Source organism: Heptranchias perlo, chromosome 19 (assembly GCF_035084215.1).
Source record: "Heptranchias perlo isolate sHepPer1 chromosome 19, sHepPer1.hap1, whole genome shotgun sequence".
NCBI classification, from domain to species: Eukaryota; Metazoa; Chordata; class Chondrichthyes; order Hexanchiformes; family Hexanchidae; genus Heptranchias; species Heptranchias perlo.
Genome location: NC_090343.1, coordinates 8,080,272 through 8,095,622, shown reverse-complemented (window position 1 = coordinate 8,095,622; position 15,351 = coordinate 8,080,272). Strand labels below are relative to the sequence as shown.

Sequence of the window (15,351 nt, the reverse complement as noted above, 5' to 3'; positions counted from 1 at the left end):
CACATGCCAGACAGGCACTGGGTGGAAACAAGTTCTGCTGCAGAGGGCAGGAGGGAATGTTGAAGGGAGCTGGTCTGTGTATCTCTGCATATTTCCTGCAACCAGTTGAAAAGGCCATAGTCCAAGAACTGTTTTGTTTTCCTGTCTGTTGTGGAACAGAGGGTAGGGGCAGAAGGAAGGCTATTTATCACAGTTCTATATTAGACATGCCTTCAAAGCTGGTAGAGGAAAGATCATGGATGCTTGTACCTTAGTTTTAATTCTGTTTTGTTCCACAGACCCAATTGTGAAAGACCAGTCCCGAATGGGCTCCTGTGCTAACATGCCAACTGGTAGCACTCCAATCAGTTCAGCCAGTATGATGTCAGGTCAGTAATACTGCTATTTAGCAATTATATGCCAAGCTTAGTAATAAAGTCTTTTTAAGAGCTTTATGTGGTTGAAATCTGTTTAAAATGCCTTTGTTCCTTTTAGAAGGCTAACATTATTTAATATGTTTCTGTGCAGGGATATCTGCAATGCCAACCTCATCACCACTGGGACCCCTTGCTGGCTCGCCAGTCATCTCTGCTACCAACACCCTTGGGACGCCGGTTCCAGCCACTGCTGGGGCCCAGCCTTGACGTCGCCCTCCTGACTTCTTGTAACCCTGGCAACAGCCTGGTCACCCCCTCCCCCTCCACCTCACTCCTCCTTGGAAGCACGGGGAACCAGCTGGGCATGTCACGTCTGAGCAGTTGCTTATGGATTCTCTTCAGTTCAATCATTCTGAAAAGGAAAAAAAAAGGCTGATATTTACTTGAGAATTTTTTTTTTTGTTTTGTTTTGTATGTCACAGACTTAGAGACAGTATACCTCTTTTAGTCCTAACTAGGCCATATGTAATGCGCCTCTGTCAGAAATTGTTGCCTACACAATGTTCTCATGCACTTGTTCAGTGTTTCCACGGTCCCTCCCCCCCCCCCACCCCAAGGGTTTTTGAGTGGAGTTTGAGCAGATGATGATATTGTGAGGATTGTCTGCTGTCATTATTTAGTAGCTCGGGAATAATTTACTTTGGAACATTCAAATGAATTTTTTTCATTAAAGTCTTATTCCCATACAATTAGAGTAAAGGAAGTAAGTGTGACTTGCATCTTTGCTATCCAAAAAACCAAATAGCCTGTATGGGCTGTGCTAAAAGGGGTACTGTCTCTGACATGAAACCTATTCGAAATATGAAATACTGGAAGCACAGCATTAAATTTGTATTGTGCTTTTGAAATTACTCTTGTGTTAAAGCTGCTGTTAATTAAGAGTATGTTTAAAAGCTTATCTGTTGCTCCCGATCTTTTTTTTAAAAGAAAAGCTCTTCGCTTGGAAAAGCCAAGCGAGTCACGACCTTTTTTCTCCTCCTATTTTTGTCCTGAGCACACCACACCATAAATTTATATCTGATGATGCAACTGTTTTCAGGGTTCGAACCATGGTGGATTTGTTTTCAAACTCTTGAACTAAAGGTTTTTAATAGTTTTGAGAATATTAAAAAAAAGAGAAGACTGCACCATTACCATTAGCGCCAGGTAGACGACCAGTTTATATGTTCATTTCCCATTGTCTCTCATGTTTTTTCAGTTGCCTTTATTTAAAGCAGTTAAGGGGGGGAGGGGGAGGGTTGAACCAGGAAATGGGGCTCCCTGAGGTTTTTTTGGGAGGGTAGGAAGGGAAAATTCTGTTTTTTTTTTTTGTTTTAAGAAAAATGTTTGGAACCAAAGCTGCTGCTGTTGAATAGCGAGAAGGCAGTTGAGTAAATACTGTGTTTGACTACATTTTATTAAACAGCCCCTGGTTACACATTCGTCATCCAGTTAGGTGCATTATTTGTTCTTTCCTCTCTGCATTTTATCATTGTGCTGTGTTCATCTGCCTTTTCAGACCTGCTGTGGGTCAGGATCAGGTCAGTGTGTACTCACTCGCGCACCTGCAACTCCATTTGGGCAGGGGCAGGTTGGGGAGATGGGACAGTTCTGCATCTTAGATGTTGCCAGGGCTTGATGGAGTTGTGAACGTTTGTGTGCACAAACTTCCTGATGTTTGTGCAGTGAGAGTACATTCCGATGCCATCCCTCTACTGACAAACTTTGGAGTGGTGATACCCGCCTACGTTCACTTGCATTAGTGAATGCAGAGCAATACTATTTATTTGCTTCAGTACCACTCTCGCTGAAAGTAGTCCCAGGGCGACTTTCTTCTAAGGGATCGGAGTAAACACAAGTGACCCAAAGTGGTTCCAGATGGCAATTAGTCAAGGAAAGGATAAGAATTTCTGTTTTGGTAGGAAGTATAAATCAATATTTAACCATCTATTAAACTGGTTATCCGGAGCTGCGTTCTCTGGAAAAGGAAAGTTGGTGCATTGCTGGTGTGCAACACTAGGTGTCACTAGTGGACACTGACACAAAAGTAGACTTAAGACCTCTAGATATAAATGCCCCCAAGCAAGGGATGCACCTTCAGTCATTTATTTGTTTTTGATTTTGTGCAGCTCTCGTCTATCCCTTGCTACGGCATTTGTGGTTAAACATCTTTAGTATGGGTAAGGAAACAGAAAGTGACTTGATCACATTATGCCAAACCCTGTGATGACCTTGATATTTGTTTGTCTGCTCCGTTCCACCCCCTTCCCTTTCCAAATAAATAATGGCAGAGATCATCACCGAGTCTTCTTACAAAACTTAAGCTTCAAAGAAAAGTAAAATGAAAGCAATAGAAAATACTGCAGTATCTTGTTGATTTATTGTGGGGTTTTTTTCTAATTTAATCATTGTTTTGCCAGAAATGTGACCCATTGGAAAAGTATTATGGCTCAGTATTTGTGGTGATGTATATTCTGAAATGGCTATTAAAATATTTTAGTAAAGTAAATAAATTAACAGCCATTTTGGATTCTTAGCCCAAACGGTGATTTATGATTTTTTTTTTTGTATTTTTCATTTATTCTGAAACCGGTCACACATTCTAATGAGATCCCTACTTTATTGAGTTAGTGTCACAACTGGTTTCAAAAGACGATGCTGCCTCTTGCACATGTGCTGTGCTCTCCTCTCTCAATTCATTTGGTGCAGATGGTTCATTAGCACAATGATGCAGCAATGCATTATACATGTTTGTTTTAATTCCACCCCCCCCCCTGCCCATCCCCATTTTAATTTTACAGCATTTCTGGGCATGGAGTGGGGGGGGGTTAAAGTTCCACTAATACAATGAGTCCAAGATTTGCTTTTCACATTTGAATCACAAGCAGAAATCACTTGTCTGAATTCAGGACCTGTGGAAAAACAAAGAATATTTTTTAAAAAAGGACTGGTAAAATGCCCAAAGAAAAATCTTTTGTGATATAGTGCACGTCATATGACTTGTATATAGTTTCATGATTGAATGTCCCAGTTCACGTTTATCAACCTTGTACCTACATCACGCTACTGTGCAACTGTAAGGAAGTGGATGTCAAAATTTACTAACCTATTTACTATGAAATATCGGATACCAACATTTGGGTTTAAGGCTGTAATTGAATTGTTTGAGGGAGGGTTTTGTTAAACTTTGCAAAACCGATTACGGTCCAGTCTTAATAATTTATGGTTTTTTAAAAACTTTTGGATTGAATTACAGCCTTGATAAAAGCACTTGGGTGTCTAGTCCATGTTGTAGCACTGCAGTACTCTGATTCTACTGTTGGATATTGCTGTGGTCGTAGAGAATCGGCAGCACGTAATTTTTGAAACTCTTGGGTCCACGTAGATGTATGCATATATTGATCCATCAACTTCAGCCCCTGGGAAAGTGATGATTAAAATAGTCATCATTAAGCAGCGTGTAGAATGTATCTACTGTTTTGAATTTCCTACCGAAACCATGATATGTGTTTTAAGGTTCTACGTTTCAACACAAATCAGACATTGCCTCTTTTTAAAAAAAAATTTAAAAAAACTATGGCCATGTACACCTCTATTTACATCATTAAATGGAGCTAATTGTTATCCTGCAGTCTTAGGAATAACTAATTTAGTTGTGAAATGCATTTAGATATGACGGGTGATCTGTCAGAAAATAAATCGCTAAAATTACAAGTCTCTGCTTTGTTTCAATATTAATTGGAGAAGCATTTAAACCCAGTTGTACAGAATATTTCACCAGAACCATCATGTGAAAAAACATCCATGGTTTCATTATGGTTAAACTTGAACTGTCAAATTTCTTGGCAAGCCCAATGCTTTACAGAAACGTTTACAACTTCTCGTGAGGGTTTGATAGAAAACATTACATTTCTTGTGTTCTGTATCTTCTTGACTCTAGCTTCTTTTGATTTGTGCCCTACAAATCTTTTGGAAACATTGCTTCTTTAATTGAGTTGTTGATGAGAATGTTTCTGTATTTTTTAAAAAAGATAACCAGTGTGATTGCTGCAGTCCACTACTAAGTTTATAGTTGGTGTGCTTTTCCTCTGGGTTTTTTAAGCACAGCCTGACATGGTGCCCAAGCAGATTGGAGATTATCTGTTCTTGTCCCCTCTTTTCCTTCCTGTCCCCCACCACACATCCAAATTTTTCCAGATTTTTTCCCCCCTCCAATTGAATGCAATACAATGAATGAATCATCTGGCAGAGAGTTTCGCATTGCTTCACAGGTAGGGGGTGTGGACAGAGCTGACCACTGACCCAGGATTTCATGAGTGACCATTTACTAATTATCTAAACCCTTCCCTAACCACTGTTGCTCCCGTGAGAATCTTATCTCAGCCATCGCCCCCAATGTTCTACTTGCCAAGGGTCGGACCTGTGAAGGTAGCATTCTGAAATATTATATGGCAGTTACCTCAGGGGTAACCATGGCATACAGGAAGCATTCCATGATGGCCCAGTCATATAGAACCCCAAGCAATGCAATAGTGAGTCACTCTATCATGGATACCAATGCAATAGTGAGTCACTCTATCATGGATACCGTCACTCAGCACAGCCTTGCACCCACCGTACCAACATGGGAGGAAAGGGAAGATTGCTATTAAATTGCCTTGTCAAGAATCGTAACCATTAATTCCAAGTAAAATAGATTGTGTTAAAATAGAGACTGTTTTGGAAATTCTGAAGCTCTGATTAGTGCTTTTATGTACAGGTAAATGTGATTGTATTTTCCCTGGGATGTGTGCAAGCATTTTCAGTGCACCACAGACTTTAGATATTTCAGCACCTGCAGTGTTCTACAAGGGCCTGGGCTGTGAGACAACTACAGGTTGACTTAAGGATGCAGTGTGTAAACAGGCTCGATGGCATGTTAAGGATGAGTCAATGCACCTTGCCTGCGTAAAACGCACTGAAGCTGGCGGAGGAGATCATGTCGTAGAACTTTGCTGCAGTATTAAGAGAATTCTCATCTGGTGAAGAAAGCTTCTAATTAACATTACTGAAGGTTGCAGCATCCAGCTACTGGATGCAAGGTTTAACTTTATTTGTAGATTTGTTTTTACACATGTATAGTTTGAGCACTGTGTAGATAGCAAAAGAAATATGCTTGAAGACATACTTTCTGGTTGATTTGTGCTTTCCTACAAAAAACAGAAGCAACTAAGGGGATGAAGACCAGTTTGCAACAGTGGATCTTAGTTGGACTTCTGCCATTAGTTGCAGATTTGCAATGTTAACTGCATCTGTAAATTACCTCATATGTATTTGAAAACAATTGTGCTTCAGCGCCTGTTGCGTTAGATTTTGACGGTTAAAAGCCAATATTTTACAGTGCTGCTGAATACAACTTTTAATCTGTTTTAAAAATACACGCAAGAAAAACACTAGTCTGCGGTGACCTGTTTTTAATGTTGAGAGTTATTAAAAGAAAAACTGCAGGTTGTAGTTTTATTCTTTAAACTGAAGGTGATGTGTGCTAGAGGGAAAACATGAAAATTGTGCCACGCAGTCTGGAATTTTTTTGTCCATATTCTTTAGTTGCAAATATTCAATTAAATTCAAATGCAAGAATCGTGACAGCTAGCCTGCCCAATCAGTGCCTGGGACAGATATTTCTCTATCCACTAAAACCTGTCTTCCTTTGGTGTGGTATTTTTCTGAACTTGAATGGAGGGGGAAAAAGGACTTGAATGGTGTGTAGACGAATTTTATGTTAACAATTGACAACCATTATATATAAAAACACTGACAAATTATGGTGCATTTTATAGCACAGAATTTCCTTTTTAACACAACCTTGGAGATTCAGTGCAGACAGTGTGCCTATAGAAAGTCACATTACACTTTTTAAATGGACAGGACTGTGTGTGTAAGATATGATTAAGAGGTTCATCCAGAATTGCAGTGCTTATTTTCAGTGCAGTTCCTGACCTTGTGTCACCCTTACTCCTAATTTTTTTTTCTCAATTTTTTCCTTTTTGGGACAAAACATGGTGTGATGCCATTAAAAGTATACAGAAGTACTTGTTCGCTGTGCAGTGGTGCCACTGTACTCCAACACAAATAAATATTCTACCATGTCATAATACGCTTTTCCAACAGTGTCTAATTGATATTTATTTAGCGGTTTTTTAAAAAAAAGGAGCTGACTTCCCTAGATATGGTATAATTTTTAAAAAATCTTGGATGCTCTTTTTTTTAAGTTAAGGTAGTTTGCCCTTGATTTCCTGGGCTTTGGGCAAAAGAAGGGACTGTGTAGCTGTGTTCCCCATTACTGGCTCGGTGATGAGTCTGATAAAGGAACAAGCAGCTCCCAATTTGTTATTTGCAAAGTGTTAATAGCTAATATAGGGATGTAACTGCTACTTTTTTTATTGCGTGATCTTGGCAGGTCAGCGACTTTTTTATATAGATTTTTGCCATCATAAATGTTTGCATGAGTTCGGGTTACATTTTGAATTACGGCAGTGATTATTTATGGGTAAGGCTGACTAGATGGTGCAGTGGGTTAGCATACCATTTTCACTTCGTGACTTGAGTTTGATTCCAGCTTGTACCAAATGGATGGAAATTACAAGTATTTACCTGCTGCAAGAGTTCTAATTGAAGTGAGTTTGGGATAATCTTACTGGGTGCCAACATTTTGGAATTTGGCTTTCCAATTCCTAGCCAGTACTGATGTCCCTTAATGGATGAGCACTAAAATTATAAATAAAATTGTGCACAGCTAAGCAAGTGCCTTAAATGTTAAGTAGACTATGGTAGTATTACAAGTGGAGATAGTTATCACATGCCTTTGTCATATTTATAAAAGTATGTTAAATTAGGAACACACTGTATATTAAAGATCTCATGGGGTGCACGCTTCATGTCCATAAATCTTAGTTATCACGATTTTTAGTCATGCTTTTGTGTCAACATTTATAATTGGATATTGCTGTCAACATTTCCCATTCAATTTTGCTATGTCAACTGTCACAATGTAAGTTACAAGTTCTAGCCATTAGATTGCTCCATGGAACAAGTTTCTGAAGTCTGTCTCAACTTCCACATTTAAAAAGAAACTATTCATTAATCATATTTTTGTAGTTCTGAGGGAAACAGTTCAACAACTTGTAAAATCACTGCGCCAATATGATTTTTACATCCACCTCTAATTGAGCAATAAGTATTGTACATCTTGCAACATATCTAACATCACTACCATTGTAATTGAAGGTTTCCTGTCTGACTTCTGAAGCGTAAATGTAGTTATTGATTTGGTTCACACTGTTTTAGGATTAAGGTTTGGATGAGAAATTCTGGTGATTTTCTCCTTGAATTGTTCCCACCATTTATCTCCTATTTGTTTACCTATACAAGTCATTGGACTCAAATTATTTCACTGTGTGAAGTGCTTTGAAATGTTTTAACTACATGATGAGATGCTCCATAAATGCAAGTAATTATTTTTATTCCTGTTGTTATTTGAATTCAGTAACTTGTGCTGCGATACAGTTCCACAGGTGGCAGCATGCCTCAGTCACCTTCGCCAAACATTTGTTCTTCACAGGTCAGCAGGATAGTGGGTCAGCAGGCTATTTTGACTGTTTGGGAGAGGAGGGGGGTGGGGTCATTTAAGTTTCACCTGATCCTGTCTTCACTTGGTAACTTTGTGTGCACACATTCAGCAAGGATCACTAAATAGCAATCAGGAGTTGCTTGTGTTCCCTGCCTTAGCCTGGGGATATAAAGGCCATTTATCGCACCCCAACTATGCAAGAGGGGTAAGAATGTGAAGCTCGCTACCACAAGGAGTAGTTGAGGCAACGAGCAGATGCATTTAAGGGGAAGCTAGATTAAACATGTGAAGGAGAAAGGAATATAAGGTTATGCTGATAGGATGAGATGAAGAGGGGTGGGAGGATGCTGGTGTGAAGCATAAACACCAGCGTGGACCAGTTGGGCCGAATGGCCTGTTTCTGTGCTCCCACCTTTCTTCATCTAACCCCATCAACATATCAGTCTATTCCTTTCTCCCTCGTGTATCTGTACCCCCAGATCCCTCTGCTCCTCTACTCCATTTAGACTCTTATTTTCCAAGGAGTATGTGGCCTCATTCTTCCTACCAAAATGTACCACCTCACGCATCTATATTGAAATTCATTTGCCAATTACACGCCCATTTTGCAAGTTTATTAATGTCTTCCTGTATTTTGTCATAGTCCTCAGTATTAGCTATACCCCCCAAAATTTGGTGTCGTCCAATTCCCGAGTCCAAATTGTTTATGTAAATAGTGAATAACAGTGGTCCCAGCACGATCTTTGTGGAGCACCACTTCCCACCTTTTGCATGTCGGAGTAACTACTGTTAACCCCTACTCGGTTTTCTGTTTTGTAGGCAGCTTGCTATCCATTCTGCTACTTGACCCGATTCCACATGCTCTGACCTTAGTCACGAGTCTACTATGGGGTACCTTATCAAAGGCCTTTTGAAAATCCAAATATCTACTGCATTACCCTTGTCTATCCTTTCTGTTACTTCTTCAAAGAATTCAATAAGGTTAGTCTAGCATGACCCCTTTTGAAATCCATGCTGACTTTATTATATTTTTGGTTTCTAGATGTTTTTCTATTTTATCTTTGAATAAGGATTCCATTATCTTTCCTGCCACTGGTGTTAATCTAATTGGTGTATAGTTCCCTGGACTTCTTTCTCCCTATTTAAATATAAGAATCATTAGCTGTCTGCCAGTCCTCTGGCGCTATTCCCCTTCCTAATGAATTTTTATATATATGTAATAGTGCCTCTGCTATCCCTTCCCTAACTTATTTTAATATGCATGGTTGCAATCCATCCGGACCAGGGTTTTATCCTCTCCATGTTTGATTAGTTTATCAATTATCTCCCTCTTTACTATCTTAAATGTCTTTATATCTTTTTTGATTTCTTCTTATGTCATGCCCACCATGTTAGTCTCGTTGGTAAATACAGAGGCAAAGTAATTTTAATATTTCTGCCATTTCGCGGTCATTAACTGTGAGTTTATCATGTGTATCCCTTAGTGGCCCTATCCTGATTTTTCTTTTGTTACTTATGTTTGTAGAATACTATTTCTTTTTATATTCCTTGATAATTCAATTTTGTAGTTTCTCTTTGCCTTCCTAATTGCTTTTTTACTTCTTTCCTAACCATTTTGTATTCCCTTTTGTCATCCTCTCCTTTGTTGTCGATGTACTTAGCGTATGCTTTTTTTCTTTAGTTTCAATTTGTTGTATTTCACCAATTCCTGAAGTAGCTGATTTTTGTTTTGCAGCAAAAAATAAATTCTCATCTTCTCTTAAACCACTTGATCTCCTGTGGCACTGCTCATGGCCAATAAAACTGTCTCTCTCTTCTAACTATCTGCTTATTTCCCACTTTAATTCTTTCCATCTTCCTTTCTGTCTGTTAGACTTCTGCTCTTTCTGGCTCCCTCTTTCTCTCCACACTCACCTCCACCCCCCCCCCCCCCCCCCCAATGTGGATGGCCATTACACACCTTCTGTCTATTAGCCTGTTCCTCCCCATCTTTAATCTCTCCCATTCTCTATGCCCACTGCAGTTTCTTTCTGTACTTTTTCCACTCTGCCTGTCGCACACTTTCCATTTCTCTTGTTCTATATGCCTCTCCTGCACTTTCCCTCTATGTCTTCTCTCTCGTCCTGTAAATCTTTTTTCATTTTCCTTGACTGTCCAGAGACACCTGGAGGCAGACTCAAGATTCCAACCCTCAGAAATTATCATCTTTCAAAAAGGTATGAAGCCATGGCATTCAAAGGAAATGAGTATAGAAATAAAGGAAATTTGTTGGATGTTGTGGATACATAAATTTTCAGGAAGTACTTGATAAGGAGCCATATGAGAAACTGGTTATGAAAATTAAGGCACATGATATTAAAGGGAATGTAGCTGCGTAGATAGATGGCATGGGGAACAGATTAGGGTTAATTTTTTTTTTATTCGTTCATGGGATGTGGGCATCATTGGCGAGGCCGGCATTTATTGTTTTTATGATTGGGGATGTAGGTAGTATGCTTCAATGTGAATCTGTGCTAGGACCTCTTTTTTTATTTCAATAATTTCAAAATAACAGATATGAAATTGAAGTTTGCTGATATTAAGGGCCTTGGCAAACTTGAGAAAGATAGCAGGAAGACATGGGTTTGTGGCAATGCATAGATCTTTAAAGCAGAGAGTACAGGTAGAAAAGGCAAATGAAATTTCAGGTTTTATATAGTGTATCAAATTCAAAAGCAAGGAAGTGATGATTAATTTTTACAACTCACCTAGCCCATAGTTGGGAGTATTATGTGTGGTTCTGGACACAGCATTTTATAAAGGATATTAGAGCCATGGAAAGGGTACAGCAAATATTCATTAGTATAGCACCAGGATCGAGAAGTTATAGTTATGAAGAAAGCTCAAAATATTGGGGAGTCTACAAACAGGTTAAGAGAAGCTGATGAAAGAAAAGACTTTTTTTTTTATATATATATTGTTTATATATATATATATCATTATACAGCACCTTTCAGGGCGTCCTAAAGTACTTTACAGCCAATTAAGTACTTTTTTTGAAGTGTAGTCACTGGTGTAATGTACGAAACGCGGCAGCCAATTTGTACACAGCAAGGTCCCACAAACAGCAACGTGATAATGACCAGATAATCTGTTTTTAGGTGTTGGTTGAGGCCAGGACACTGGGGGGATCTCCCCTGCTCTTCGAAATAGTACTGTGGAATGTTTTTATGTCCACCTGAGGGGGCAGATAGGGCCGCGGTTTATTGTCTCATCTGAACGACAGCACCTCTGACAGTGCAGCACCCCCTCAGTACTGCACTGACATGGCAATAATGCCACCGGCAGCATCAGGAGCTGGTTTAGCCACATGACCCAATTGATAGGATGGCCCTAGCTGGTGAAACTTACACTGGTAAGCTGTGCAGTTTTAGCCATGTAAATTTCACTATCCTTATACACACTTGAGGGTACCTAAACAGTGGCAGTTGCCAACCTGCACCAAAGTTCTCTCGCTTAGCTAAGTGGGGTGTGTCCCTAGAGAGAGAATGTGCGCAGTCTATTAGGCAAACAAATTCTACAAATTCTGTAATTTGGTTTGGAGACATTTAAGCACAGCAATAGATTTTGAGGACAAAATGTGCAGATCAAGGGTTGCCTCTTATGCTTTCCTTACACAATAAACCGCACTTTAAAACAACATTGGGCAACAAATGTATATTTCCCTATTAGTTTTGCATCTAGCCCTGGGAAAATCAAACATTGCCAAGTAGCAACAGCCCAAGAAAGTGCATATTTGGGCAGCTCAGCTGACATCAATAATGTGTACAACACAATACAGAGGCAGTGACAAAGTATTGCCAAATAAATTATTGCAGAGGTAATTCATTGCCAACTTTTTTTTTTCAACTTTCAAGCAGCAAGGAACAATTTAAAAAGTTGTACAGTTTTTATTTAAGATGATTATTTTGATTCAGATCAACCCTAGTAGTTTCCACAGCAATGTGGAGCAGCAGGCGCAGAATCAAACTATGTAAGTATAATCGTAATATGTTGCAAATAAATTCATCTTTAGGCTAATATAGTTGTAAATACCAACAATAATCTGCATTTATATGGCCCCTTTATCATAGAAAAATGTTCCACAACACTTAATAGAGGTGTAATAGGAAACAAAATGGCCGTTGAGCAAAATGAGATAGTCGGAGGGGTGACAAAATTCGGTCAAAGAGGTGGGTTTTAAGGAGCATCTCAAAGGAGAAGGAGGTTAAAAGGCAGAGGGGTTTAGGGAGGGAATTCCATTCTGCAGCCTAGACACATGAAGGCACAGCTGCCATTGGTGGGGCAAAGGAAGGGCGGTGGGGCAAATGCATAACAGACCAGAACTAGAGGGACAAGAGAGTTTGATGGGAGGGGGGTTGTAAAGCTGGAGGAGGTTACAGAGATAGGGAGGGTTGAGGCCATGAAGATATTTTTAAACACTAGGTTGAAAATTTTAAATTGGAGAAAGATGACTGGTCTCCCCAACGAGTCACTGGAGGAAATTGTGGATCATCCAAGACAGGTAGTAGGAGGGATTGAGACAGGTCGTGGAGGGGTAGAGCTGGGTGTTGTCACTGTACATATAGAGGCTGACCCCATGTTTAGATGAGGTTGCCAAGGAGCAGCATATAGATGAGGGAAAGCAGCAGGAGTCCAGAGGTAATGGTGCAGAGGTGGGAAGAGAAACATTGCTGGAGATGTTCTAGCTACGATCAGATAGGTAAGAGTGGAACCAATCAAGAGCAGTCCCGGACGCTGAGCTGGACAACGGAGGAGGGGCTTTGGAGGAGGATGGGGAGGTCGACCGTGTCAAAGGCTGCAGAGAGGATGAGGACAACAAGGAAGGATAATGCATCATGGTCGTAGTCACAGAGGATGTCTTTCATAATTTTGGTTAGGGCTATTTTGATGCTATGATAGGAAGAAACTTGATTGGAGATTAAAACGTGGAGTTAGAGGAAAGCTGGGCATGAATTTGGGTGGCCACAGCATGTTTAAGGACTTGAGAGGAAAGGGAGGTTGGTGGCCATGCCTTCAGCTGCCAAGGTTCCAAACTCTGGAATTCCCTCCCTAAACTTCTCTGCCTCTCTACCTCTCTTTTAAGACGCTCCTTAAAATCTATCTAGTTAACCAAGCTTTTGGTCACCTGTCCTAATGTCTCCTTATGTGGCTTGGTGTCAAATTTTGTGTGATTAATGTTCCTGTGAAGCGCCTTGGGATGTTTTACGATGTTATAGGTGCTATATAAATGCTACTTGTTGTTGAGATAGGGCAGTAATTTGCACAGAGTGTTCAAGGGTGGGGTTTTGTTTTGAGGAGAGAGGTTCAGGATGGTGGTTTTGAAAGGGAATCAATTACAATATCAAGACATTGAAGTGCTTGAGGTGGTGAAGAAAAGATCCACAAGGCTCATCCTTTGTGTCAAGCATTTGAGTTATGAGGAAGGACTGGAGAAACTTGGGCTTTTCAGCCTAGAGCTGAGGCATCTGAGTGGATCTTTTATGTGTGTGCAAGATTAAGAGTTTAGAAAAAAAAGTCAACACTTTTAAATGTTAACATTAAATTAAACTACAGGAGTAGAACCAAGAGATATAATTTGAACCCAGTAAAATATAAATTTAGGTCTAATGTAAGCAAGTTCTTTACTCAAAGAATGAAGACGACTCAGAATGGTCTTCCACATAGAGCAGAGGAGTAAAAAACCCTGGAATCATTTAAGAAGCAATTGGATGCTTATGAATGGTGGAGGTGGGGATTTTAGGGCCTTCCTAGAGGTTTAAATTAAGATGTGTCGAATGGGCTTACCTCATCCATAGTACTGGATGAGCAAAAATTTCCTCCAACTAAATATTAGGAAGACTGAAGCCATTGTCTTTGGTCCCCGCTGCAAACTCTGTTCCCTAGCCACCGACTCCATCCATCTCCCTGCCCACTGTGAGGCTGAACCAGACCGTTCGCAACCTCAGCATCCTATTTGACCCTGAGGTGAGCTTCAGACCACACATCCACTCCATCTCAAGACCGCCAACTTCCACCTCCGTAACATCGCCTCAGCTCATCTGCTGCTGAAACCCTCATCCATGCCTCGTTACCTCTAGACTTGACTATTCCAATGCTCTCCTGGCCAGACTCCCATCTTCCATAAACTTGAGCTGATCTAAAACTTTGTTGCCCGTATCCTGACTCGCACCAAGTCCCGTTTGCCCATCACCCCCGTGCTCGCTGACCGACGTTGACTCCTGGTCCGGGAACGCCTCCGTTTTAAAAATTCTCATCCTTGTTTTCAAATCCTTCCATGGCCCTCGCCCCTTCCCCATCTCTGTAACCTCCAATAACCCCTCAGAGATCTCGGCCCTCCTCCAATTTTTGCCTCTTGCGCAGCCCCGATTTTAACGGCTCCGTCGTTGGCGGCCGAGGCCCGACGCTCTGGAATTCCCTCCCTGATCCTCTCTCTCCTCCTCCTCCTCCTCTAAGACGCTCCTTAAAACCTACCTCTTTGACCCAGCTTTGGGCCACCTGCCCTAATATCTCCTGGTGTGGCTCAGTGTGTCAGACTTTGTTCGATAATCGCTCCTGTGAAGCGCCTTGGGACGTTTTACTACGTTAGAGGCGCGATATGAATGCAAGAGATGGGTTACCATGGAGCTAAATTGGAAGCTTGTCCCCTTTTTAACAACACACACAGAAGTTGCTAGCCATGACGACATAACAAGCAGCGAGCGAGCGCGCACGTCCCCAAATAAGGCGACGTGACGACGCAAAAAGGCCGAGAGCGCGCACGTCGCGTGGCGGCGGCGGGGGGAAGGTGACGTACGTACGTGCGCGCGCTCCCGCGCGTGTCGTGTGATTTGAAAAAAAAAATTCCAACCGAATATATATAAAAAAAATTACCTGACGCCAGCGGCTCGGGCCCATCATCATTATCATGAGGCGGGTTCTTACATTTCAAGCCTTACACAGCGAAGCCCGGGTTTAAAATGCGTCTCCTGCTCAGCAGTCACCCGCGCCAATGTATCTGAAGAAAACTCGAAGCAGCTCGATAAACGGGATCGGGAAACAAGGTAATAATTTTTTTTTAAAAAAAAGAAGTAAATAGCTTTCTTTTTAAGGAGGACTTACACGGGTAGATCAATAAATACGTGTCTTAAATTTGTACCGGCATCTCTCTCACACATAACTCATTTGTTTTTATTCTGCCTTTTTTGCAGGGTAAGGACGATGGGGGGGGGAGGGGAGAAAGAGACCGCCCTTGTTGCCGTGTAAACCGAGCTTGATTTCGGGGCAAGATGGAAGTGTGGGATGGTGATGTGATTGATGGGGCTGTGA

At 40.9% G+C, this 15,351-nt stretch overlaps 2 protein-coding genes and 1 long non-coding RNA gene across 3 annotated transcripts in view; 2 read left to right on the top strand and 1 right to left on the bottom strand.

The window, feature by feature from the left end:
• LOC137335127 (casein kinase II subunit alpha) overlaps window positions 1-1,833 on the top strand; it is a 79,323-nt gene extending 77,490 nt beyond the window's left edge. Inside the window, exons 12-13 of the mRNA XM_068000251.1 lie at window positions 279-368; window positions 508-1,833. Coding sequence (XP_067856352.1) covers window positions 279-368; window positions 508-623 — 206 coding nt within the window. The 3' untranslated portion in view covers window positions 624-1,833. The remainder of the gene's footprint in view (window positions 1-278; window positions 369-507) is intronic.
• LOC137335128 (uncharacterized) lies at window positions 279-15,290 on the bottom strand. The gene is made up of 2 exons (XR_010966342.1): window positions 14,917-15,290; window positions 279-768 (listed from the first exon to the last, which is right to left on the bottom strand). It is a non-coding gene; the product is annotated as an uncharacterized lncRNA (long non-coding RNA).
• Window positions 14,836-15,351, top strand: part of tbc1d20 (TBC1 domain family, member 20) — a 49,351-nt gene continuing 48,835 nt past the window's right edge. Inside the window, exon 1 of the mRNA XM_068000250.1 lies at window positions 14,836-15,086. Coding sequence (XP_067856351.1) covers window positions 15,035-15,086 — 52 coding nt within the window. The 5' untranslated portion in view covers window positions 14,836-15,034. The remainder of the gene's footprint in view (window positions 15,087-15,351) is intronic.